At 42.2% G+C, this 24,477-nt stretch overlaps 1 protein-coding gene across 1 annotated transcript in view; it reads left to right on the forward strand.

The window, feature by feature from the left end:
• The first annotated feature begins 2,251 nt into the window (after positions 1-2,251).
• The window catches only part of CTNNAL1 (catenin alpha like 1), a 59,370-nt gene continuing 37,144 nt past the window's right edge, over positions 2,252-24,477 (forward strand). Inside the window, exons 1-2 of the mRNA XM_075705972.1 lie at positions 2,252-2,377; positions 21,732-21,921. Coding sequence (XP_075562087.1) covers positions 2,252-2,377; positions 21,732-21,921 — 316 coding nt within the window. The remainder of the gene's footprint in view (positions 2,378-21,731; positions 21,922-24,477) is intronic.

The following is a 24,477-nucleotide window of genomic DNA, read 5'->3' on the forward strand; positions in this document are numbered from 1 at the left end:
GTGTGCATGTGCTTCTAGTTAATTTCTGATGTGAGTCATAGATTCATATCTGTAGGATGACATAGATGATTTATATTATAGTAACATTCATAAAATATTCAATGAGTGTGGACTAACAATTCTGAAGGAGGCAACAACTTCAGGTAGAAGCGGGCAGGGGGAAGAGGGCAAAGGAATGCACTTCTCTCTCTCTGGTATTACTGACTCTTTGTGTGATGTATGCTCCAGCTCATATCATCCAGAAGTCTCCTGTACCAGTGTACAGTCCTGGGGAGGCTGCAACCACACCTGACCTGGGTGCTCTACCAAAACATAACAGAACACAACTGTTTTCAAAGGTTTAGAATCTGGGCATTAAGAAAGGAAAACAAATTCCCTGAAAAAGAATGAAAGAAGTTGTGAGAAAATGAAAATTTTAGGAGAAGAACCCCAAGAAATGTCAAGTGTGCTCTAAACCACTTTGAACAAGCATGACTAGCATTTATTTCAAGTCTACACCATCATTTAGATGTTTTTGTACCATGGCAGATTTAAGCCTTCAGTTCTCTCCTCTAACACTTGATGTTATATAAGATGTCATTTGTAGAAAATATGAGACCTTGTTGGAAACCAATTTCCTGAAGGGCTACGAACAGGGTCATATCGTTATCTAGGGTTATACTTGCAGTTCTGGCAATTTTCTTTTTTAATAAATACAGATAACTCCACAGGACTCCAAGGGACAACAGATGCTGTCCTTTATCTTATGTCTAGGTTTCGAAATTGTGCAAAAGACGCTTTGCACAAAAGAGGTCAGAAATCTTTCCGAAGACAGAAAGTGATACAAAATCCTTGATCTAACAATGTAAAAAAAGCCAAAGACACATTTACAGAGTTGCGTTGTCTGGGAGCCGAGCAGTCAAACACAAATGATCAGTTCTGACCAGGAAACTAAGTAGTTACGTTAGAGCGGTTGCCTAGCCCAGATCCTACACAGGGACCGCTGGCTCACGCGCAGCGCCGCACCGAGTTACCCCAGGTCCGGACTAGAGCTGCTTTGCACCTTGATGGTTTGGATCGCAGCCAGAAGAGCTCCGTCCCGTTTCCACAACTGTGCGTAGACAAGCCCGTAGAAGAATCAGCCGTATCAAACACGTACAGCCAATTTAGACGAGCAGGCATTCATGCGTTGATGCTTCTCCAACACAGGTTGCAAACTAATGCGGGGAAGTGAGTTTAGCCCATTCCAAAACCTAAAGAAAACCACCCTTTTATTCCTTTGAAATTACTTTTGCCGCCTTCTTGCTAGATCCATCATAGATGGTCTGCTTTAGCTCCGAAGCTGGGCAAAACCAGATACACACGATAGCTGTTCTCAAGCAGCCCGTGCGCCAGGTACAGCATACAAATCATGGAAAGGCAGGAGGTCGGCTGTTTTCCCCCCTCACCGGGAGGCTGCTCAGAGCAAAGCTGGCGGAGTTTAGTTTCAGACAGCTCATCATCCCTCCCAATGCTATGAAGTAACGCGATTCGCGATTTCAACACTCCTCGGGGAGAGCGCGGCTCCCCGGCTGACTCCCCCTTGCCCCCGCACCGCTCGTCCCGGCCGGCCCGCCCTTCCCCCGCTGCCGCCGAAGCCCAAGGCCGGTTACCGGCCGGGACTCCCGTTGCCTTGAGGACCAACCGATCCCCTCAGCCACCGCCTGGCCCGGCTCCCCCACCCGGCCCAGGGAACCCCCGGCCGCCCCCGCCTGCCTCGGGCGGGAGCGACGGGCGAAACTCTGGGGTGGGAGCGGTGGCGGCGGGGACCGCTCCCGGTTTTCCCCCTCCGCCGGCTCCGCCCTGAGGGGATGTGAGTGAGGGGAGGCTGCGCGCGCCCACGAGGCGCGGGAAACCGGGGCTGGGGGGGCGGGGGGGAGAACGCAAGGGGAGGGGGCGGCCGCCGGGAGCTGGCGCTGCCGCGGGGCGCACAAGCCTGGAAAGCGGGCGCTGCCCCTTTAAATCCCGTCCCAAGGGGCGGGGAAGGGGCCGCGGCGGGAGGGGAGGGAAAGGGGGGGGGGGGGGGGTGTTGCTGATCGCGCGCGCGCGCGGCATCGCCTGGCGCCCCGGCGAGGCAGCGGTGCCCCGGCGGGCGGGGGAGGGGGGCGGAGCGGGGAGGAGCGGCGGGGGCCGCCGTGCGAGCGGCGGGAGGCGAGTTGTGCCGGGAGGGAGCCGGGGGCGGTCGGTTGGCCGGCCGGTGGCGGCGGCGGGGGTCCCGGTCGTGGTCCCCGCCATGGCCACGTCCCCGTGCAGCAGCAGCGGCGTCTCGTCCTCCTCCTCGTCGGGGCTGGGCGCGGACGCGGGGCTGGAGATCCGCACGCGCTCCGTGGAGCAGACGCTGGTGCCGTTGGTGTCGCAGGTAGAAATGCCGCCGCGCGAGCCTGACGCCCACCCTCACCCCCCCCCCCCAACCCCCCCCGCCGGCAGCACCCAAGGGCCGGGGTAGGGCGGCAGCGGCCGCCTCACCCTTCCCGCCCGGGACGGAGCTCGGCCCCCGCCGCCCAAGTTTGCGCGCTCGGGTCGCGGCGTTTCGTAGCCCCCCCCCCCCCCCCCCCCCCACCTCCGGCCGCTCGGTCGGGGGCGGCTTCCCTCAGCCGCGCCCCCTCCCTCGCCTCCCGGCCCCGGGGTCCCGCCGCCCGGGGCGGGGGGGGCGGTATCGGGCCGCCGGAGCGGGGCTGTGTGTCTGTGTCCGTCCGTCTGTCTGTGAGGGGGGGATGCTCTCGCACGTCCCTCCCCGAGGAAGACTCCGAAGTTCCCCGCAAGGTCGCGGCGCCGTTGCGTAACGCCCGCGGCCGGTGCCAGCCCCCGGGTGCCGCGGTCGGGGCCGGCGGGAGCCATTTCACGGAGGGGCTGCCCCCGCCGCCCCGCTTCCCCCGGCTTCCCCAGCCTCTCGCCTGATGGTTTTTTTTTTTTTTTTTTTTTTTTTTTCCGCCTGGGAGCGTTCTCGTTTTCTCACAGCTTGGTGCTGGCGAAAGCGCTCGGCTTGCAGGGGATTTGGCGATGCTTTGTGTTTTCGCGGTCTGGCCTGAGCGTTGCATTGGTTGGAGCTCTTACCGCACCCGAGGACGGTACCCGAAGTTTAAGAAGTTAAATAGGATGCAAACCGCGTCCGGGTGACTTCTTAACGTGGCCCTCACAGTGCTAAATGAGCTTAAAAAAATAAAAAAACCCAGGCTTTCAAGTGGTCTGCTAAGTAATTATATGCCAGCCCCTTCGGTGGTGGGTTTTTTTTTTTAGATCTCTAGTTACAAAATTGGCGTTTGATACACCCAATAAAGTTTTCCTTTCTTGCAAAATAATGTATGAAAACAGCACGGTGTTTCCTGTGTAGCATTTTTGTACTTTGAGCGGTGATTATTAAAGTTAGCAAGTCAAAACCTATCTGTGCAAAATCTTTGAACAATGTGTAACAGCTATGCAAAAAGAACTAGTCCTGGTGAGGTCAAGTTATGTTTGTACCATTACAGCCCATCTGGAAACAAACTGTTGTAAGCCTTGTTTTGCATTTGTGCAGCTGAGCTGCAGGAAGGGTTTGGGATGGGTAATTGTGTCTCCGTACTTATCATGGTAATTTGTCTTTCTCTGTTCGAAGAAGCCCATCCAAGGGATTAAACCACTTGTTCTAAGACAAAGTAAAATCAAAGATAAAGTTCAATGAATTTTCTACTCCTGAAACAATTGAGAGAGGTAAAATATGGAAGCTTGTAGGAGGCTTAAGAGCAAACAGAAACCCCTCTATTTGCAAAGGCTGAATTCAATTGCGTGTGTTAAATTCTTACTTTTAACAGATTTCTGTGAAGATGTGCACATTCTTACTGTTCTGGAATACTCTTTGAGAACAGTGGTCTTATTTCTCTCTGGATTTGTTGCACATGTAATATGTCATGTATGATTTTTCATTGACCACAAAACCTATGACTGCGTCTTCCACAAGTGCTTAGCATCTTTCACTTCCCCTATATACAGGGTAAGGTATCTGAGCATTTGCAAACACTCGGAGCTTACTGTTTTCCTGGTAAAGCGCTCCAGGCTTCAGACAGAAGCGTGAGCACTGAGCTCCGTTCAGATTCAGGCTGAAGTTGCTGATGCTATCAGCGGTAGCTCCTTACACTTGCCTGATAAACTAGTACAGCAAGTGGGGCATTTTATCAGTTCTGTGTGTAGTGTTTCAGCTAGATTGTTCAGTACAGGTCTCACTGGCTGGCTTCGTTTGCGTATTTATGCAGAAAGGGTGTTTACAGAGTACTTAATCTCAGAATTTGTTTTTATATTCTGCATAAGCTATGTATTGGCAGTAATGCTCAGGACTTTGTTTTTCTGCTTGCACGAAATACACTTGCAGGGGGATTTGTTCTTGCTGTGAAGTTAACTTCACGGTTCACCCTTTTGTTAAAAGCTGAGAAGTGCTACGTGATACTTGTATGCTACTGAAAAAAATAGTCAGAATGTTGCTACTGCTTTTCACCACTTATTTTAAGCAACGAGGAAACAAAAGGTACCCTGTCCGACAAACTTGCTTTCAACCTCTCTTGTGGAGCAAAATCTGTTTTCTTTAAGAGAAAAAAAAAAGCTGCTTTGATTCTTATTTAAATTCATGTATTGTGTAGTACATCATCCTCATTGATGTGTAATACTGTAAATGCATGTTTGACCACTTGCTCTTACTCAGCAAATGTAAGGGTTATTTTTGTTTGACTTTTTTTAATTGCACTTTGCAGCTTTGTTTTTCTTATAGACTATATAGTATCAGAGTATATTTGCTGCCAGCAGTGGCATAAGATTCCTGTTTTCCTGGCAGGAGAAATTACCCTTAGAGTCATTACTGGATATGTTTATTAATAAATTTGTTTTTTAAACTTACTATTTAGAGAGTTGAACCAGGTCTTCATTTTCTCTAGATCTGTTCAGACCCTGATGCAGCCCTTTTCTAATAGTGCCACAAATGACAAAAGAAGACAGCAGATCTAAGCCGCAGTATTAAGCATATTTGCTAACACTTCTTTCTCACGATCTACATATCTGTACTGTGAAGAGAATCATTCTACAGTATTGCGCAAAGCATGTGGCATGCAGTTCAGAAAAATACGTCTTTTGGGGTCAAACTCCACAATTTTCTTTAGAACAAGCAGAATTCTCTTCTCCTGGATAGGCGTCTTTAGTTCAGTGTCCACATGTAAACAGTACAGCATTCTTTAAAATCTAGACATCTCCTTCACTGCTGCTACCCATTTCCAGTCTAATTATGTTGGGTTTTATTTTTTTTATGGAAAGTTTTTGGCAACGCAAGTCAGGAAGGGTGTTTAAAGCGGTCAGTGCTGACTCATTTAATAACAAGTCATTTAAACAGTTGAGGAAAGGCAAAGACAGAGAAAAAGCACTTTCCAGGATGTGGCTCCACCAGCGACTTCCTCAGCTGCCATTATGTACCTGTTTGCTAGTCTAGCAGCAGTTGGGTATCTTCACAGCTGTAGGACTCTGTCTGTCTGGATCTGTTTGGAGGAGGCACTCTGAGAAACTTCAGAATAGGTTTTTGTCAGCCTTCACAGTTAGGTACTTGAGAAAAGTCCACTGAGAGGGACTCTGTCTGCGTATGTTCCTGAAAGAACAAAGTCAGTTTTCATCGTTGAAGGTGACCTGTCCTCCAACATCCTGAGTGTAGACCTCTGCCATTACAGCTAGCTGCTGAACCTTCAGAAAGCCCATTTTGTCATAGGCACTTTGGAGAATGATTGTGTGCCCACATGTTACTGAACATGTTTTTCCAACTTTCTTGTTACAGGAGATCCTGTTAGAGGTTTTGGAATTGGCTTGACCTATAGAGTCAAAATAAAAGCTTAAATAACTACAGAAAGCCCATGACGCCAATGTTTCTGACTTTCGTTATTGTCAGTCTTAAATTCTGAATAAGTTAACAGTGGTACATGCCTTGAGGTGGATAAAACAAACCTGTCCTTTACTATGGTGTTGTTTCCTTGCTTCCTCTGAAGCTAGCTAAAATAATTCCTGTTTCAGTAAATGTTATATAATTATATAACATTACATAACGTTCTGCCAGTATTCTGTTTTTCCAGAAGTTTCTGGAGGTACTTATTACAGCCCAAAGAAGAACCAACAGCTGATGTTTTCCCATTTATGTGAAAAGCTTAGTGATGCAGTTTTCAGACTGAACGTATGACTTTAGAATAGCCATACTGGGTCAAGCTAGAGGTCCATATATAATCAGTGACCTTTTCTCTATTTTTTTTGGTCGATGACCAGTGGCTGATGCAGGGGTCAATATTGTCTAACATCTTTATTAATGATCTGAATGTTGGGATGATGGGCCAACATGTTCAACAGGCACGTGAACTCCCCTACAGCGAATTGGGGAGTGTCTGATATGCTGGAGGGACAGGGCTGCTAGATAGAGGGACAGGCTGGAAAGATGGTCCGACAGGAAGTTTGTGAAGTCCAACAAAGGCGATAATACCAAGTCCTGCATCTGGGTCGGGATAACACTACACAACAGTACAGGCTGGGATCAGCTGCCTAGAGGAAACCGTTGCAAGGAAAGGCATGGGGGTCCTGGTGGACAAAGAGTTGAATGGGAGTCAGCAATGATGGCCAGCTGCACGCTGGGTTATTAGCAGGAGTGTAACCAGCACGCTGCAGAAATGATTCTTCCCTTCTGGTTGGCACTTGCGAGACAGCATCTGGAGTATCATGTCCAGCTCTGGGCTCCCCAGTACAAGGGAAAACACTGACATAGTGGAGCATGTGACATACGAGGAGAGGTTGAAGGAAGTGGGTTTGTTCCACCTCAAGAAGAGAGGTGTAATGGTCAGCTAGGACCTAGCTTTCATGTAGGAAGCTAGGATGGTGCTTTCCCATCTCTATCACTTTAATCTGCAGTGATTTTTTTGTCTGTCTGCTGCAATCTACAACTGCCGACCTAAAGGGGAGGTATGGAGAAGACGGAGATGGACTGATCCCAGACATGTATGGTGATAGGACAAGAAGCAATGGACAGAAGTTGGAACGTGGGAAAGTGATGAGATATAAGAAAATTCCTTTTCCAATGTAAGGGTGGTCAGACACTGGATGCGGTGTGCAGAGCACCTACAGAGTCTGTAATTTTGGAGGTGTTCAGAACTAATTGGATGAGGCCCTAAGCAACATGCTCTAACTGGACGTGGTTTGAGCAGGGAGCTGGGCTAGATAACCCTGGAAGTCCCTTTCATCATAAACAAGTCTGACTTTTTTTTCATGGAGTTACGTATTGTAATGAAAAGATCTTGCTGCTGAGGTCAGCAAGGACCTAGCTTTCATATAGGAAGCTAGGATGGTACTTTCCCATCTGTATCACTTCAGTCTGCAGTGATTTTTTTTGTCTGACGTTTTGTTCCCTGGTCAGTGTTGCAAGATCTTTCTGCAATTCTGTAGTCAGATCTTATCTTTACTGTCCTGAATAACTTAGGATTACCAGCAAATTTCCGTCATTTTATTACCTGCTTATCTCTCCTCCCTCTTTATGATTATGTAGAATAATCCATGTCCCAGTACAGGTTTCTGTGAAACTTCATTGGTCATCTCCCTCTATTAAAGTAAGCAATCATTTACTTCCTGCCTTCCTTCATCTTCCTTCTCATCATTCTGTCCCTTAATGAGTTAAATATTCATACAAAGGGCCTTCTTTCTTTTTATTCAGAGACTTGCTTGGTGTGCTTTGAAACCTTTGGTATGGACTTTGTTTCCTCGTTTTCTTTCAGCAGAGTGCCTCCTTATCCATGTAATCAGTGACCTCTACAGAGAAATCTGGTTTTTTTTGTGAGGCAGGAATGCCTTTAACAAACACCATGTTGAGTCTTCGTCAGTATGTCGTATTTATTTGGGCATCCACTACTTCTGTTCTTCCTAATTTTTTGTATTGATTTGCTATGTACAAGTGTTGGGCAACCTCCACACCTCAACTGTCAATCTAGTTTTAAGCAGGAGATTGCATGAGAAAGTTGATAGAATCCGTTGCATCTTTGAGTCCCTTGAAGTCTTAGTGAATAACATGTAATGTCGGCAAGTTGTTCCTGTTCATTTTACCTAATATTTTCATAGCCTCTTCTGCAGTCCTTTGATGCCACACAGATTATCCGAGTACATCACATAGATATATTCTGGAGTAGGGATCGCCTCGCTTTCTTTTGTAGTTGAGCACAAATACGAATAGCTGCTCTGCTCTGTTCTTATTTTTGGGGCAAAGGGATGGGGCAAAGCTGTGTTAAGGAAGTAACTGAGTATATCAGGGTTATAACTCCTGAAGAAAAGGACTGTAATAGCTGGTAAGTTACTGTGTGTATTCTTGGAAGTCTACAAAAACTGGGAGGAAAAAAATCCCACTGTGTTTTCCCTGTCTGTTTTTCCTCTGCATCATGCATCGGTCTTGTATATAAGCTGATGTTTGAATGTCTGTAGTTGTACTATTGTATTGCAGTACAGGCTTATTACATACCTATTCTTGGACTTGTTGCGAATCAAATGCGTTCTCTCTCTTTTAGAGGCTAAATGGAAGTGTCTCGTATGCTCTCTGGACAACATTCATAAAATGAAGGAATACTTGTGGTCTCATTCCCTTCCTGAACTTCATCATTCGGTCCAAGCTCTCATCCATTTCAATTTACTTGCTTTTCCCATGCAGCAGATGCACTGAGAGATTTGTTCCAGCAAGTCCCTTGGCTGCCTTGTTTCACTAGGCATTTTTTGGTACCTCTAGGTCTTTCTCTTTCCCACCTCTAAGGTGCTAAAGGCTTCCTACATTGTTGGCTGTTCTTGCTCCAGTACGGTGCCAGGGCTTGCGGTTTGCCCGTTACGGCTCTTTTTGGGGGATGGGAAAATTCCTTTTTTGCAAAAAGTAGGGTAATCCATAATTTGTCTTAAACTCATTGCTTTCTTCAGTGCATCTGAGGAAAAAAAAAAAAAAATCCAAGTGCACGCCTTTTAAAATGTTTCCTGTGTACTAGTCTTCATCCTTCAGTACTTTAAAAATTCTGGTAACTTGCAAGCTTTGAGAAGCTGTTTCTCCCCTTATCCAGGATTTTGTTCTTTGTGAATTAATTTGGTACTCGCTTTAGACTTGAGACTTGGCACTACTGTTGAGTAATAAAATTATGAATTACAGCGTAGAGGCTTGCGTTGTACTGAGTGAAGCAAACCTCCTGCTAAACTCCTCTTAGTTTACATGCTGTACCGCAGAGAAACTGTGCCGTGGGGGCAGTCATACGCATTAGCTGCTGTCGAGTCTGGAAGCATATGGTATGCAGCCTGTGTACGAAGTTGCACCTCATTAGTTTCAATTAGTCACTAACTCGCTGACTCTTCTCCTCCCTTTGGTTCCATAGGTATTGTGGGTTAAGTTGTGAGCTTGTGGTTTGTATTACGAATCTTCCACTGGATACAAATTCTTTTTCTGGAAAATGAAGCTTGGAGCAGCTCAACTGTTACTCAGCCTACGCTTGGTACTCTCCGCCCCTAGAGGAGCCTGATTCTTTCTCTTTGATTTGTGCAGGGAAGTTAATCTTATGAGTTTGTCATCTGGCTGTGGATAATGTGATTACTTCAGTCACAGTATCAGTTGTATTTCTGGGCTGATGTGGTTGCAGGTTTCCCGTTACTGAGGCTAGTTTTTAATTGACAGCTATTTAGTCCTTGAAGCTAGGTTGTTATGAAACAGTGAAAGGGAAATAGATAATAATTTACAGTTGTGGTTTTTAAGGTATGCTGGAGAGCACAGGAGTACCTAAATAGGTGAATGACATTATTCTGTTACATTAATAATTAATGATGTTAATATCACTAATGATACTCTGCTTTACAAGAAAAATTACACTTGAACATTTTATCACGAGCAACAGCACTACTGTGAAACAGCTGTGGTTTCAGGTTTGTTTTTTTTTTTCTGTGAACCCTTGGATGGTGGAACTGGCTTGGAGTTAAGCTTGGCTACTGCTTTGTAATGTTCAGTACCTTAGTCTTTGATGTGATAAATGAGTCAGACCAACACTTCAAGTAGCTAAAGTAAGATGCTTCTTACTGACATAGCTGAAAATCAATTGCTCTTTTTCAATGGAATCTTATCTTTCAAATTTATGACATCTGATTAATGACTTTTCTATAGATTAAACAAATTTTTGTAGTTCTCCAGCAGAATTAGTATTAAATCAAAACTGCCTCACAGTGATCCTGCACAAAAAGAATTAGAGCAGCTTTGTTGCTATTCAGCATTGTTAACAGATGGTTTTAGACAGATTAGGTAGGGAAATCCCCAAAGGATGAATTATGAATTAATGATTGCAAACAGCTCTGATTATAGTTTAGTAAAACTGCTGCGTGGTACTATGAGCCTATGGCTTTCTGCATGGATTTATTTTATGTTTGTTAATTCATTGACAAAGCATAACCCTTGCTAGATAGAGCCTTAAATGATAATTTTTATTCATTGAGTTGTATTGCATTCCATCACTAGCCTTGTTTAAAGCTAGTGGGGTAAATGAGTAGTGATGTAGCCTTTAGTGCCAACTTGTAACTGTTAGTCTATTCTAGATACTGAATGGGATGATTTCTTGGTTTTATACATGAAATTAATTCTCAAATGGTAAGATAACTCCTAAACACAAGTTACAAAAATCATGTATGAGCAAATCCTAAGGTTCTTTCAGGTGTATATGGAAAAATAAAAAATTATGCAGTTCCTTTTGTCTTAGAGAAACATTTTTCTATTGACTTTTTGTATTAAGCAGAATGGATATAACCAGTTATAACCATGTGAATCATGTATTTTCAAATAATATATAAAATTGTGCTGTAGTAACGTAATGTTGTAAACATGGGTTTTGGGGTGGTGTTTTTTGTGTGTTTTTTGGTTTTGTTTTTTTAATCCACAGGTGTCAAAATTATTTAGAAGGGTAATATTGTCCAAAGTTGCAAGTGATTAACATGTAGAAGTTAGACCAATGTATGGAATGTTCCCTTTTAATTATGAAAGATTGTGTGTTGTATCTCAATGTTTCATTTAAATATTTTTAAATTTTCCAACTGAATGAATTTCTGTTGCCCTCAAGCTCTTCAAGGAAGCAATCAGAAGAATATACAGGCTCTTTAACATAAATAAGATAATGGTTCCTGGATTATATGAAGTTTTTGTTTGTTTTACGCTCCTGTAGGTAGATAGTAGTTGCATTTGCATAGCTTTTTCCAGAGCACACTGTACTTCTCTATTAATCCCTAGGGCAAGTATGTGCTTTTCAAGATGAAATACCAGGTGTTGCTCTGAATTGGAGTGGTATGTCAAAATGCTGCTAAGGAAGCCTTCTCTAAAAAAGGCTGGAGGAACCCTCCTGTCCGCAATATGCGGCGCAAGACGGTTTGAATGGCTGGTATTTGTGCCAGTGAAGCTGCCTGTTTATGGGACTAACAAGCAACCTTTTCTGCATCTTCAGCAGCCAATCCCGATTTGAATAGAAAGAATTCTCAATTGCAGGTGGTATCAGTGTGTTGTCCCTGTTACATCCTTTATTACAATATCTGAATTTTTAGTTCCACAACAATGGGTTTTTTTTGAATAAGCAGCTCAGAGCTGGCTCAGGCATTGTTTGCACAAGCAGTAGAAGGTTAGGTACGTTAACAACGGCAAGTTATGGAGGAAAGCCGCAATAATCATTTGCCATTCAGTCTCTGGTTTTGAGGTTACCTGATCATGTTAGTAAATTGAGTTATTTCTGAGACTTGCATCTCCCTGCTGCTGAAAACATGTCTGCATCTGTTCTGACCACATCTAAAAGTACACTTTAAACAACAAACTTCCCTCTGAGTTGGTTTTGTTTACTTAGGCTTGTTCGTGCCCAGGATTTCTAGATGCGGAATGAAAAAGGGTAATAACTTTGTTAATGAAATCTACCCATTTGGGTGAGAAGGTACTGAAGTGGAAGGCAACAGGAGGGGAGGAAAATGTACTGGCTTGTACACCCCTAAAACCAATTATTAGGTCTATTAGCTTATGTTGACTTTTTCTAGTGAGGTAGTTGTGCATTTCAGGAAACTTCAAGACAGCAGCTGAGTTAGAAAGCCAATTCACAATGAAAAGTTCACTTAAGGGTATTTTATTTTTGGATGCATTTTATGATAGGTAAATGCATATTTTCTGATGTTCAGTATACTTGTTGTTGCACATATTATATAATCAGAAGAGGTTAAGTTGGACTTTCCATTTGAAAACTAATTTTTGCCAACTCATGTCAAGTTGCTCAAAGGTGCAAATTTCAGTCTGTAAGCTTCCATACGTCTTTTCCAACAGAGAAGGAGGCTTGAACTTGAATTGTCTGAAAACAAAGGTCTTCATCAGTGTCACTCATTTCTACAGAAATTCTGAAGACACTGTTTTTGGAGGGAAGATAAGGCAGTCCTCTGACTTGTAAGGGGTATGACGGTAAGAGGCAATGAGGCAGCTTTGATCGGTGGTCAGGCCTCACTGAGTATTCTCTAGTGATCCTTCTCCTCCTCTTCCATGTGTGGGGAAAAAGGGAGGATGGCAGAGGCACAGGTCAGCTTTTGTGTACTTTCCTGCTTCTTATCTGCAGATCACTGGGGATCCCTAATTTTAAGGAGTCTGTGAAAAGTGAACATTAAAAAGCAAGCATATTTCTCCTCTATGATAGTGTTACTTTAGTAACATTATTGAAGTAATTCAAACCTCCACATAATACCTAAGAATCCACAGGTTGCAATAACTAGTCAGCTGTGTTCATTCCTTTTTGTTTTGTTTTGTTTTGTTTTTGTTTCTTCAGAGTTCCTTTTCACAACAACTTGCAAAAAAAAGTTGGAAATAATTTAATCACACTGAAAAAAAAAAAATTAAGTTTTCAGAGTTTTCATTACTTTGAAAAAAACCCACAAATCCCCAAACCCAAAGTAATCCACACTGAAGGAAATAAATCAGTGTCAAAGTACTACCTCTCGATTGAACAAGTTCATCTGTATCACATTTTGGATAATCATTTTCTCGATGGTGTTTGGTTTGGATCTCAAAATTTAAAGGGCCCTTGGTTTTCTAGGAATGCGTTCAGCACAAAGAAGGGGTATTCACTACTATAGTACAGTCTTGCTGTACGTTGAATCCTTTCTTTTGATCTCTTAACAATTCCAGGAATGTATAACAAGTACATAGCAATGGTACCAATAATCTGAGGTGTGTGTTTGAATTTGAAGATGTGGATTCTTGTCTTTCCTGGCAAACTTTACAAAGAGTAGGTTTTGAAGCCTAGATCTGAAAGAGGTGAAGACGACTGTTCTCACACCTTCCAAATAATATTTTCTACCTGTTGAAGCTATTGTGCTTGTGAGAAGTGCACCATTAAATGTTATGGTGTTTTAAAATGAGATGTATGATTTGCAGTTAACCAAAAATCTGATTACAACTGCAATATAGCTAGTGTCTCATTTGCTTGTTTTATTCTCATGCTCTTTTCTAGGCACCCATGTTTGGGTACTGTAGGAGATAAGATACTAGGTTAGGTATACCAGTGATCTGATTTGGTAGGGCTGTTCTTGTGTTGCTTGTCAGCTTCTACTTGTCACTGCAGGTCCTGGATTGTTCATTCTTCCTTTTCAGAGGTGGCTTATCAGCTTGTTAGACACTACATGTAAAAGATTGCTTGAGGCTTCTCTAAGCATGTTAGCATTTGCCCGCGGATAAGTGAACCAGCTTACAGGTTGTTGAAGTAGTTTATTTTATTTGCTTCCCTGAAGGCTTTTATGAAAGCATCTTCTCATTGCTTTTGTACACATCTTTTAAAAAGCCTTCAGGTAAAGATACAACAGTCTCAATACCACAAGTGTAACAGCACTGAGCAGTCTTGGACATGCAGCGTGTTTGTACTGCCCTTCAAGACACCAGTGCATAGGCAGTATGAGGATGTCGTGGTTTAGCCCCTGTTGGCAACCAAGCCCCACACAGCCGCTTGCTCACCCTCGCCCCCCCGTGGGGTGGGGGAGAGAGTTGGAAGGGCAAAAGTAAGAAAACTTGTGGGTTGAGATAAGAACAGTTTAATAATTGAAATAAAATAATAATAATAATTGTAATAACAATTGTAATGAAAAGGAGAACAACGAGAGAGAAACAAAACCCAGGGGAAAAGAAAACCCAAGTGATGCAACCACTTGCCACCTGCCAACCAATACGCAGCCAGTCCCCGGGCAGTGATTGCTGCCACCCGGCCAACTCCCTCCGGTTTCTATACTGAGCATGACGTCATATGGTATGGAATACCCCTTTGGCCAGTTTGGGTCAACTATCCTGGCTGTGCCCCCTCCCAGCTTCTCGCTGGCAGGGCATGAGAAGCTGAAAAGTCCTTGACTAGTGTAAACACTACTTAGTAACAACTAAAACATCAGCATGTTATCAGCATTATTCTCATACTAAATCCAAAACACAGCACTATGCCAGCTACTAGGAAGAAAATTAACTCCATCCCAGCCAAAATCAGGACAATGGAAAATACATAAATAGGGGGTAGCAGGGTCATACCACTTCTTGGAAGCTGTTCTTTTATGGAAGTGGTGACTCAGGGTCCTGAATGATGCGTTGAGGTTTGTGTGACTTCTGCAAGAAGGGGTTGGTTGTCCTTTTTGAATAATAACGTGTGGAAGAAACTGTTCTGGTTCAAGTGTCCATAAAGCAGAGACAGTTGTCTCAACATTTTCAGGATAAATAGAATATGGGTTCTCACAGTTAACTAGTGCATTAGTAGTTAATGCAGTTGCATTTCATTTTGGTTAATCTTTTCTAGCCTTTGAAAACTTCCGAAGTTGAGCTCCTACAAAGTTTACTTGTGGTATTTTTCCACAAAATGAAAACTGAGTAGGAAGATAAGGCTTTCCAATTCTAAAAATCCACACATTAGCCAGACTTCTAAAAAATATTTCAGTGCTTGAAATTGTAGAAAATGCTTAATAAGACTTTCATTAATGCCTAGGCAGACATCTAATCTTAAGAGACTTTTGATTTCTAGGACAAGTAAGCAGGTAGTCCTTGTTCAGTTCGCACGATCCCTGAGGCTCATCTTTTGTGATGAGAAGTCTATGTGACAGTTCTGCTTGTAGCCCTTATGGACTGGGTGTCAAATGCCAGCTGCTGCTTCTGTGCCCTCACATGTGTGGCTGTATTCTGTAGCAGATGTGGGTGTTCAAACAGTGCGTGCTGCTCTCTGGCTAAATGAGTCTGAAGACCTGTTTGTCCTTAAGTAGTACACGAGACCTAATGAGAGACAGTACCTAAAATGTAACATTAGAAGTTTGCCCCCCCAAACTCAAGATGAACTAATACAAGTATGAGCAGTGAGGGGAAAGGCCTTTCTGACCACGTTTTCTACATGTCCTATCAAATGCAACTAAATTACTTTACAGCACACTTCTATTGTAGGGTTTGTAGCTTCTTCCCTAGTATGTAGTGCTATTGCATTTTCTTAGCAAGGGCTTTCCATTCCTGGTATTACATTTTTTTTTCAGAAAAGAATTTTTGAGCACTGTGAAATTAATGGAAGGGAGAAAGCAGAAAATACACAAAATGGTAGAGGAGCTGTTACTGTAAGGATGCTAAACCTCCTTGCATAGAGAAAACATCTTGAGTATTTTTTCTAGCAGGAAAACTGATTAGTGTGAGGCAGTAACAAATACTACTCTTGAGAGTCTAAATCATTCTATGTACAATGTGGGTACTTACCCAGGGGAGGGAGGTAGATAGGGTATCTTCTAACATGACTTCACGGTTTAGCTCTTGTGTTTGTAACAGTGGCTGTGAAATAGCTACATTTCCTCTGGTTTTATTTATAGTTGTCTATAAATACTGCCTGAAACACGATCTCTTAAGTATCACTTAATTCTGTCATGCAAGACTTAATTACACTGATAATAAATAGGCATTGGAATATTTTTAGCTAAGCATGCTGTCATGATGCTTCCTGTGCATGAAGCATATAATGACTTAAATGTCAGTATCTGAAGGCCCTCAAAAAGCTCTGAAAACAGCTGCTTGAAAACTGCCACAACTGAGCTTGTTTCCTTAAATATGAAGTACATCTTGCTACATTATGGCTATATATGTTAGTTTCAGTGAAGTACTTGGGAAAAGGCCATTTTTCTGGGGCTGCTCATAACAAGTGAGAAAAGATTGTAACTGACAGTTTCTCGAGACTGCACACTCCTTAAACTGATTGTCTCAAATCTCAGATAAGCATTCCATGGAAACAGTGTAAGAGCTCGCATTAAACAGAGCATGAGTACTATCAAAAGGACCGTTTCCTTTCCAGGACCTGATCCATAAATCCTTAACTAATCAGTGTGTAATGCATTACTCTTGTTCAAAGAGACTTGCAGGTAATCTCTTCAGCTGTTAACTCCTGCCCAAACACCACACATGTTAGTGACTGGGTGATACGTGATCAGAATACAATAGATTAAATATTTGGGAGGTGTTAGCCTTAAAGGAGAGCTTAGATAATGTTCTTGGAGTCACAGGGGTTTCCTTCTTTTAAAAAAAAAAAAAAACCTGAAAGAAATACAACGTAATAGTTCTGGTCTGGTTGCAACTGGATGGGCTGCAGGAGAAAAGCAATCCCTTGTAATCTGAAATGTCCTTAAATGCTGCAAGTTTTCACTAATTCAGTTTTTGATTGCTCTTAGGGTACCTTTGGAGGAAGGTGGTTGTTTGTTGGGGAGAAAGTTCCTTGTTAGGTTTCTTGTGGGTCTTTGCTTTTCTCCATTTAACTTTTCCAATTTTAGATCTTTGTTTTAAATGTTGTTTACAAGTCAGGAGCAAAAACTTTGCTTATCCCTTATTTTAGAAGCGTAGCTTACTGGCCTTTTAATGCTCACTGCTTTATTTGTATCCTGAAGCAAATGGTATTGTATGCCTCTCCCCAACACCCTTCCAATTGTACTGCTTAGGGATTTTTTTTTTTTTTTTTTTTTTTTTTGCTATGGTCTGAACTGGTTAAATAATCTTTGTGCTGCTTATTAGCATCACAGTTTCCTTCAGTTTGTCACTTAACATACTAGTGAAATTCCTGTCCTTGCTCAGTTAAGATCCTGTTTGTTAGTTTTTTAATCCTGATTGTTCATTATAAGTTTGATTAAGTCTTCAAAAGAATCTGAAACAGCAGTTGCTATTACCTCTGCTTTTTAATAACTTTATTTTAAATGGAGGATATACCTGAGTATATACCTGTCACTTAACACTTCATGAAGGAAAGAGAAAAATATTTCTCAGAATTATACATTCTCCTTGTTTGTACAGCAATGTTTTCTGAAGGTGGCAGGTTATGAGAAGCCCATCTGTATCTGAAGAGCTTTCTTCATGCCTTTGACGTTATTAAGCGTTTTACATTTGTTGTATGTCTAACTCGTGTTTCTAGAACCACAGACAGCCCTTTTTCCTTTAGCTGATACATATTTCATATATTTCTCTCTCTCTTGCTTTTATTATGACTTACCTACTCCTGTTTCAGGGCTGTTTGTTACTTACTTTTTTGTAACAAACATCCTATGCAAATTTTACTATATTAGTACAGGCTGCATTTGCTACATAATGTTGATCACGCTTGGAATAGGTGTTATATGAAGCTGTTTGTCTCAATATGTTTCAAACTTCTTGACCAACTTCTGTTTTAGTTCTTTCACAATGTTTGTTCTTAACTGGCAATCCATACAGTTTTTGACTTCTCTGGAAAAAAAAAAGATGGAGCTCAACAAACTTCCCTCCATTCTAATTTAGTTACTGTAGTGGCCCTAAGTTAGCTAGTCTAAGAAATTAATGACCTCTTAGCTAGGTAATATATTCCAGGAGGTATTTGCAAAGCCTCAGCTGCTGTGTATAACCATAGGCTTCCAAACTGAGTTTAATCTGCATATACAAGCTACTCCAGTAGGTGTCTAGAGGAGGTCATAGAATCATGGGATGGTTTGGGTTGGAAGGGACATTTAAGACCATCTAGTCCAACTGCCCTGCCATGGGTGGGGACATCTTTAACTAGATCAGGTTGCTCAGAACCCCGTCTAACCTGACCTTGAACACTTCCAATGATGGGGCATCCACAGCTTCTCAGGGCAACCTGTCCACTGTCTCACCACCCTCATTGTAAAAGACTCCCTCCTTATGTCCTCCAAATCTACCCTTTTTTAGTTTAAAACCATTGGCCCCTGTACTGTCTCTACAGGCCTTGGTAAAGTCTTTCTTTGTCTTTTTTATAAGCCCCTTTTATATATTGAAAGGCTGCAATGAGGTCTCCCCACAGCCTTCTCTTCTCTGGGCGAAACAACCCCAACTCTCTCAGCCTTTCTTCATAGGAGAGGTGCTCCAGCCCTCGGATCATTTTTGTGGCCCTCCTCTGGACCCACTCCAACAGGTCCATGTCTTTCCTGTGCTGAGGGCCCCAGAGCTGGACGCAGTGCTCCAGGTGGGGTCTCACCAGAGCAGAGTAGAGGGGCAGAATCACCTCCCTCGACCTGCTGGCCACGCTGCTTTTGATGCAGCCCAGGATACGGTTGGCTTTCTTGGCTGCAAGCACCATGGCCACTCACATCCAACTTTTCATCCACCAGCACCCTCAAGTCCTTCTCCACAAGGCTGCTCTCAATCCCTTCATCCTGAGCCTGCACTGATACTGGGGATTGTCCCAACCCAGGTGCAGGACCTTGCATTTGGCCTTGCTGAACTTCATGAGGTTAATATGATATTGGTGATGGACCTGCCAAAACAGCCACTGATTCTTGCTTCACTGTATGTGGGGGGAGTAGAGGGTGTGTCTTTTTCTGCAAAATTGATGATCCCCTCTGAGCGCTAAAGAAGTGATTGAATTGTAAACTTCACCCATGTCGCAAATGAAAGTGTTTCTGAAAATGTTTTGTAAGACTTTATTAAAGCAACTTAAACTGTGACATCTTCATGATTTTTATCATTTGCATACCTCTATGGTAGCATATGGGATTAAAACGCCCTTGATGATTTGTAAGAGGCAGTGGGATTCCTTTCAGTCTGCAGTGTTCGTTGCAAATGCATTTTTTCAGGGTTATGCAGAACATGTTTAAACTTCTACTGGTATAAAATGCTGGGGGAGGTAAACTTGCAGCCAGGATGTTCATCCAACTAGTACTCTATTTGTCTTAGGCCAGTGTTATTTTGTATATACTTTTGAGAAGTCAGTAACTGTATGAATGTAATATTAGCCCTTTGTTTGCATTGCATTGTGTTGCTGTTGGCTTAAAAATCAGTTGAGGAAACAAATTTGTGGCCCTCTATCAAATTGGTTTTCTCCAGTGTGTGGTCTAATGCTCTCTTTAGGCTTGCTGCCCATGACTAGTCAAGAATTTGCCAGCTGGGATTGTTAGCTTAGCTTCTGTCAGGTATTTGATAGTCTGATATACCTGAAGCATCTACAATACAAGAATTCAGGAGAGCTGCGTAGTGCAGCTATTTTTAATATCCACTTGATATTAATCTGACTTTCCATAGAAGTGATGATAATTGTGTGTTTTTGGAATGTCATTCCTCCTCTAGGATGAACATGAAGATGTTCATGTGTTTGCTTAGTTTACTCTGTAATAGGACTCTGTTTTCATCATCAGATGATATTTTCACTGGATGGCCATCAGGGGTTTATAGGTTTTGGGGCTGAAGTTTGGTGAACCAGGGGACTCTTACAGGGACAGATTTGTTGTATGGATTATAGAAAGTGGCCTTCCTTTAGAGCTCGTGGCTTAGGTACAAGTTGGAGAAGTCGGGCATATATAACAAGGCAATGGGCAGACGATTCATTTCTGTAGTGATGTTTTGTACCAGGACAAAATATTCTTCCATTCCCATAGCAGGTCTTCGATAGGGCAGCACTGTTTATTGGGATAGTTCTTAGCTTTTTCTGGCTTTTTTTTTTGTGTGTGTGTGTGCAAAGTGCTCTGTGAAGTATTGATATTTTCCATTGCAAAGAGGTTAATACTGCAGACTTGACGAAACCAGCTCCTGGCATTCAAAACCAGCCCCGGTAAGGTGTTAAAAAGCAGCACTATTTTTGTTCCTAGAAATATGACTCAGTGATAGCTGAAAGGTAAGCCTTGGGCATTGATCTGATTATGAAGCGGAGTAGTTCCTACGCTGCTTCCTGCTCTGTCCTTGGTTCTCATGTGAACTTTACAGGTACAGCTTCTATGCTCTTGTCCTACCACAGGCTTGACTGGTAGGAGAATGTATGAGGGAATGATGCAAAGATATTTGTGATTAGGCTAATACAGCTGAGGTGTTCAGACACTTAAGGAATTCATGTAATTCTGAGATTCTCTCAGCAGACATCTTTGAGCTGCGGGGGATGTGGCAGTGCTGTGGGCATTTTAAACCATACTGCTGCTGAAAGGAGCACTTCTGCCCATCTTTCTCTGTCCAGTTTGTACCTGTTCCCTTTTGCCACCAAAAGTATTCATACAGCTATGCAGTGAACTGGGCTGGACATCTGATTACGAGGAAAACTAAAATAACAAACATCACCACAACCCAGGTTTAACCCACATCAGGTGAATTCATTGCAGAAATGAGGGAGAGATGCAAGGACAGGCAGGACTATCTTTGTTGACAGCAGTGATGGCTTTTATGCTCATTTGGGATGTTTGAAACTACGGAGTTCAACTTCTGTCCTGCATCTCACTAGAAAATAGTTGTCACACCAAAAACGTAAAGCTTCTATACAGTTTGTAATTAGTTAATTCTAAGTGGCAGGATTGCACGCTGTTCTCATGTTTATTTAATACCTTGGTTGAGAAGCTACTTCTGCAATCCTGCCTTTCTCTTTGGGTGGGAGAGGGATCTCTTTGTTTGTTTCCTCATATTTGGTGTTCTGGGCAAATCTTCAGTCTCCTGCAGCCTGCGTGCAGCTGATCTCTGGTCAATGTGATCCAAGAAGGAATGTATAGCACGATGTAGTACCAGGCAGAAAAGCTGATACAGGATGAGGAGTTCAGAATAAGAATGTTGTCACAAATTGTTTTACTGATAACTTGCATCTAAACGGCAACCTTTTTCTAAATTCTACAAAGCATGCATAATTGAGTATGTTTAAGTTATGAGTACAGTGGATATTTTAATGTGGGGAGGGCTCGAATACTTCAGATTGTTTCTAAAAGACAAATGGTTCTTTCTGTGTAAAGATCGTGCTGCTGCTCATTCTTTCTTAAAGCCTGCCTTAATCAATTGGATAAAACGTCATTTATAAAGGCGTATTTCAGTAAAAAGAGCCAAAGCTCCTGAATCCTAGTTGATGAGTGTGTTTAGTTACCTGGCAGTACAAAAACTTCGTAAGATATGTCTGCTATTGGACTCCTCAACTTTTACTGTGTCTGTAGTGTGAAAGCCTGTTGAGACACCTAACACGGCTTATTTTAATACTGCAAATGGGAAGGGGAAAAAAAATCCCTCAATTCATTTGAGATGTGAGATAAGCTGAGATCACAGCAGACGAGCAAACATAATTATACTCCAACTTTTTTTTTCATTCTCTGAGAAGTTAAATGATACCTCATGACTCAACACTAAATGTTATTAGTGAAGTATAGTAAAAATCTGTTACTGAGTTCAGTTCAAAACTTGCCTTTAATACTGAAGTTAAAATGTCTTCTTGCATACAGTTCTAATAATTAACTCTTCTTGTTCACAGATAACTACTCTTATTAATCATAAGGATAAACCAAAGCGTTCAGACAAGACTCTGCAAGCAATTCAGCGAGTGGGCCAAGCAGTTAACCTGGCAGTTGGAAGATTTGTTACAGTAGGTGAAGCTATAGCCAATGAAAATCATGAATTGAAAGAGGAAATGAGTGTTGCTTGCATCGAGGCAAGGAGAGCAGGTATGTAGTTGCTAATGAAATTGTGCTTGTGCCGTTTTTGGCACACTATTTTTACTGTCAGGAATAATGTAGAGCTTTATTATTTAATTGCTTAGCCCTTTTCTGCTGGTTCATTCAAGGCCTGGTCTGTTACCTGATTTTGTCACTGACTTAAATTGCTGTCATCTTATGAACAGGGAATGGAATTGTGTGTTGGCTTTGATTTTTTTATAGGATCTTTTGCCACAAGGAATTAACTGACTGCTCTTTGTTTTGTGATGTTACTACAGACAAGGAGCAGAGTGTTGAGAATACAACTTTAGAATTTATTGCTCTCAAGCTAAAACAGTGGAGTATTTAAAGTAATTTGAGTGTTATGCTATTGAGGTCACTGCGTTCTAAATCTGAATGTCTGAATGAAGGTCAGTGTCAACCCATATTTCATCAGGACTAGGTAAGATGACTCACATCAGTCATCTGATGACTCCGCTCAGTAGAATGAAAATCATATCGTACTTGCCTTTTTGCTGGATCAACTTTTGTTGCAAACTTGCTGTGTGTGTGGATTGAATGTGAAGTATGGATAATTGGTTGAGTTGCCTGCTGTCACCCTCCTCCCCCCAGAAGCCTCTGTCTAGGTGAATAGTGGGTTACATTCTCTGATACTGTAAGAGAATGTCACTGTCGTGCTAGAAACTACTTCCCTAGATATTAAGTACTATTCCTTGCATGATATTTCAGTGGCTCTTAGTAAATGCATATTTTTACATCTGCAGTGCAGCCTTCAAGAAGATTCCATCTAGAAGAACGTTCCTTTTGTTGTTAGTGGTGGTGGGTTTTTGTTTCTTCTTTCAAATACCTTTGGATCATGGAAAATTCTACTTGAAGCTTTTCCTATTTAAGCAGGTGGAAGTACCTACAGGTGTGACAGACTTTCTGTGGCTTCAGGGAGATGATCTTGAGCTTCCGGATGTGGAGGCAAATAAATGACCCTTCAACAGTAAGGTCTCGATGACTGCAGAAGGGAGTAGTACTCTACTCCAAGACATGGGTTACTGTACTTAAAATTGACTTGTTAAGCTAAATGGTGGATGTGCGGGTGGGTGTTTGTTTTTTATCTTTTAAATAACCTCAGAAGCCTGAGAAACTTGCCTTTTGCTGTCCTAGCTGGTGTATTTCTTGCTGAATCACTGTGCAGGCCTCGAACTTTGGGGATGCAGTTCATACTATTTTTGTGATTAAAAAAAACAAGTGTAGAAGTTGGGCATGGTACTGTTAAGAAATCCTCTGAAAATCCCTAAGGAATGAGTTGCAATGTCTAGAAACACGCTGGTGATGAATGATTGTTTTTGTGAGTTGAAGGACTATTCTAGATAAACTTCAGACTGAAAATTCATAGTCGCTCCAGTAAACTTGGCTGCAAACAGAAATGTCCTGATTTGAAAACATTCCATTTGCTATGTGAAGCATGTGTTTTCTCTTCAGAGATCCAAGTAAAATGCTGACAAGCCAAAATTGCCAAAGTTTATGTCGATAATCTCAGCTGCTAGAAGAGCAGTGCCGTCTGGATCTCTATTCCTTGGCTTGCCAGTTATGCTGTGGCCAAGTGCTTTTTCTCCCTATCAGTGTATCCAGGAGGAGCTCAGAATCTAAAAATAGTCTGCAGTATTTTCTCTCACCAAATGGTTATACTTCTTTACATTGTAAGTTTTATTTCCTGTTACGCAGTAATGTGCCTCAGTCTAGAGGAGTGAGGATCTAGACTGCTTACTTTTCTGTCAGGCCTCACATTTACCTTGGCATGGGTCAGTTACTCTCTCTGAGCTACCCATTTGAGATCTAATTGAAGACTTACATGGGAAATTCAGTATATCAAACATGTTTGCTGCTGGTTTTTTGTTTGGTGGTTTTTTTGTGGCAGTGTTATCTCTCTGAATTGTTAAGTGTTGGACAAGGTAAGACAGTCCTTTGTGCAGATAAATTCTTATGGATAACTGTTCTCTAAATTCAGTCTCGGAACACAGTTGCTCAAGTTCCATTTTGAACAACTTTGGTGTTCCCAAGCAAGCCAATAAAATCTCCTGGCCAGTTATAGCCAGGAATATTGACTTGTATAAAAGAATCCCGTGTTCTGATGGCATGGGCAGCAGAAAGCCCTTGCTGTTTAGGACAGAGGAAGTTGTAGAGCCATTCATACTTCTTTTCAGATGATAAATTAGATTGTGCCTCAAAAATTAAAGGGACACTTTGTTAGGCGTAGAAGATAGATTTCAACATTAAATGATTTAGAACATTAAGCGTCTCAGTTGCTAAGAAAAGTAGGGAGTCTAAATCAATTGCATATCCTGCAGAGACTTTGAAGGATGACAGATGTTGTATCTGTCTCTTGTGAAGGGTATAATCAGTGATATGAAGTGTTTCAGACTTGTTATGACTATTTCCTTGTAATAAACCTTGTAATTTGATTGACTCAGAATCGTAAAACACTGCAGAGGGTCATGTAGCAGATTTTGCCTAACATTAGTCTTGCACTGTGTCAGTGTTTACAGTGACAGTATAGTAGTGGAATGTAACTCA

This window comes from Pelecanus crispus, chromosome 2 (assembly GCF_030463565.1).
Source record: "Pelecanus crispus isolate bPelCri1 chromosome 2, bPelCri1.pri, whole genome shotgun sequence".
Lineage (NCBI taxonomy): Eukaryota > Metazoa > Chordata > Aves > Pelecaniformes > Pelecanidae > Pelecanus > Pelecanus crispus.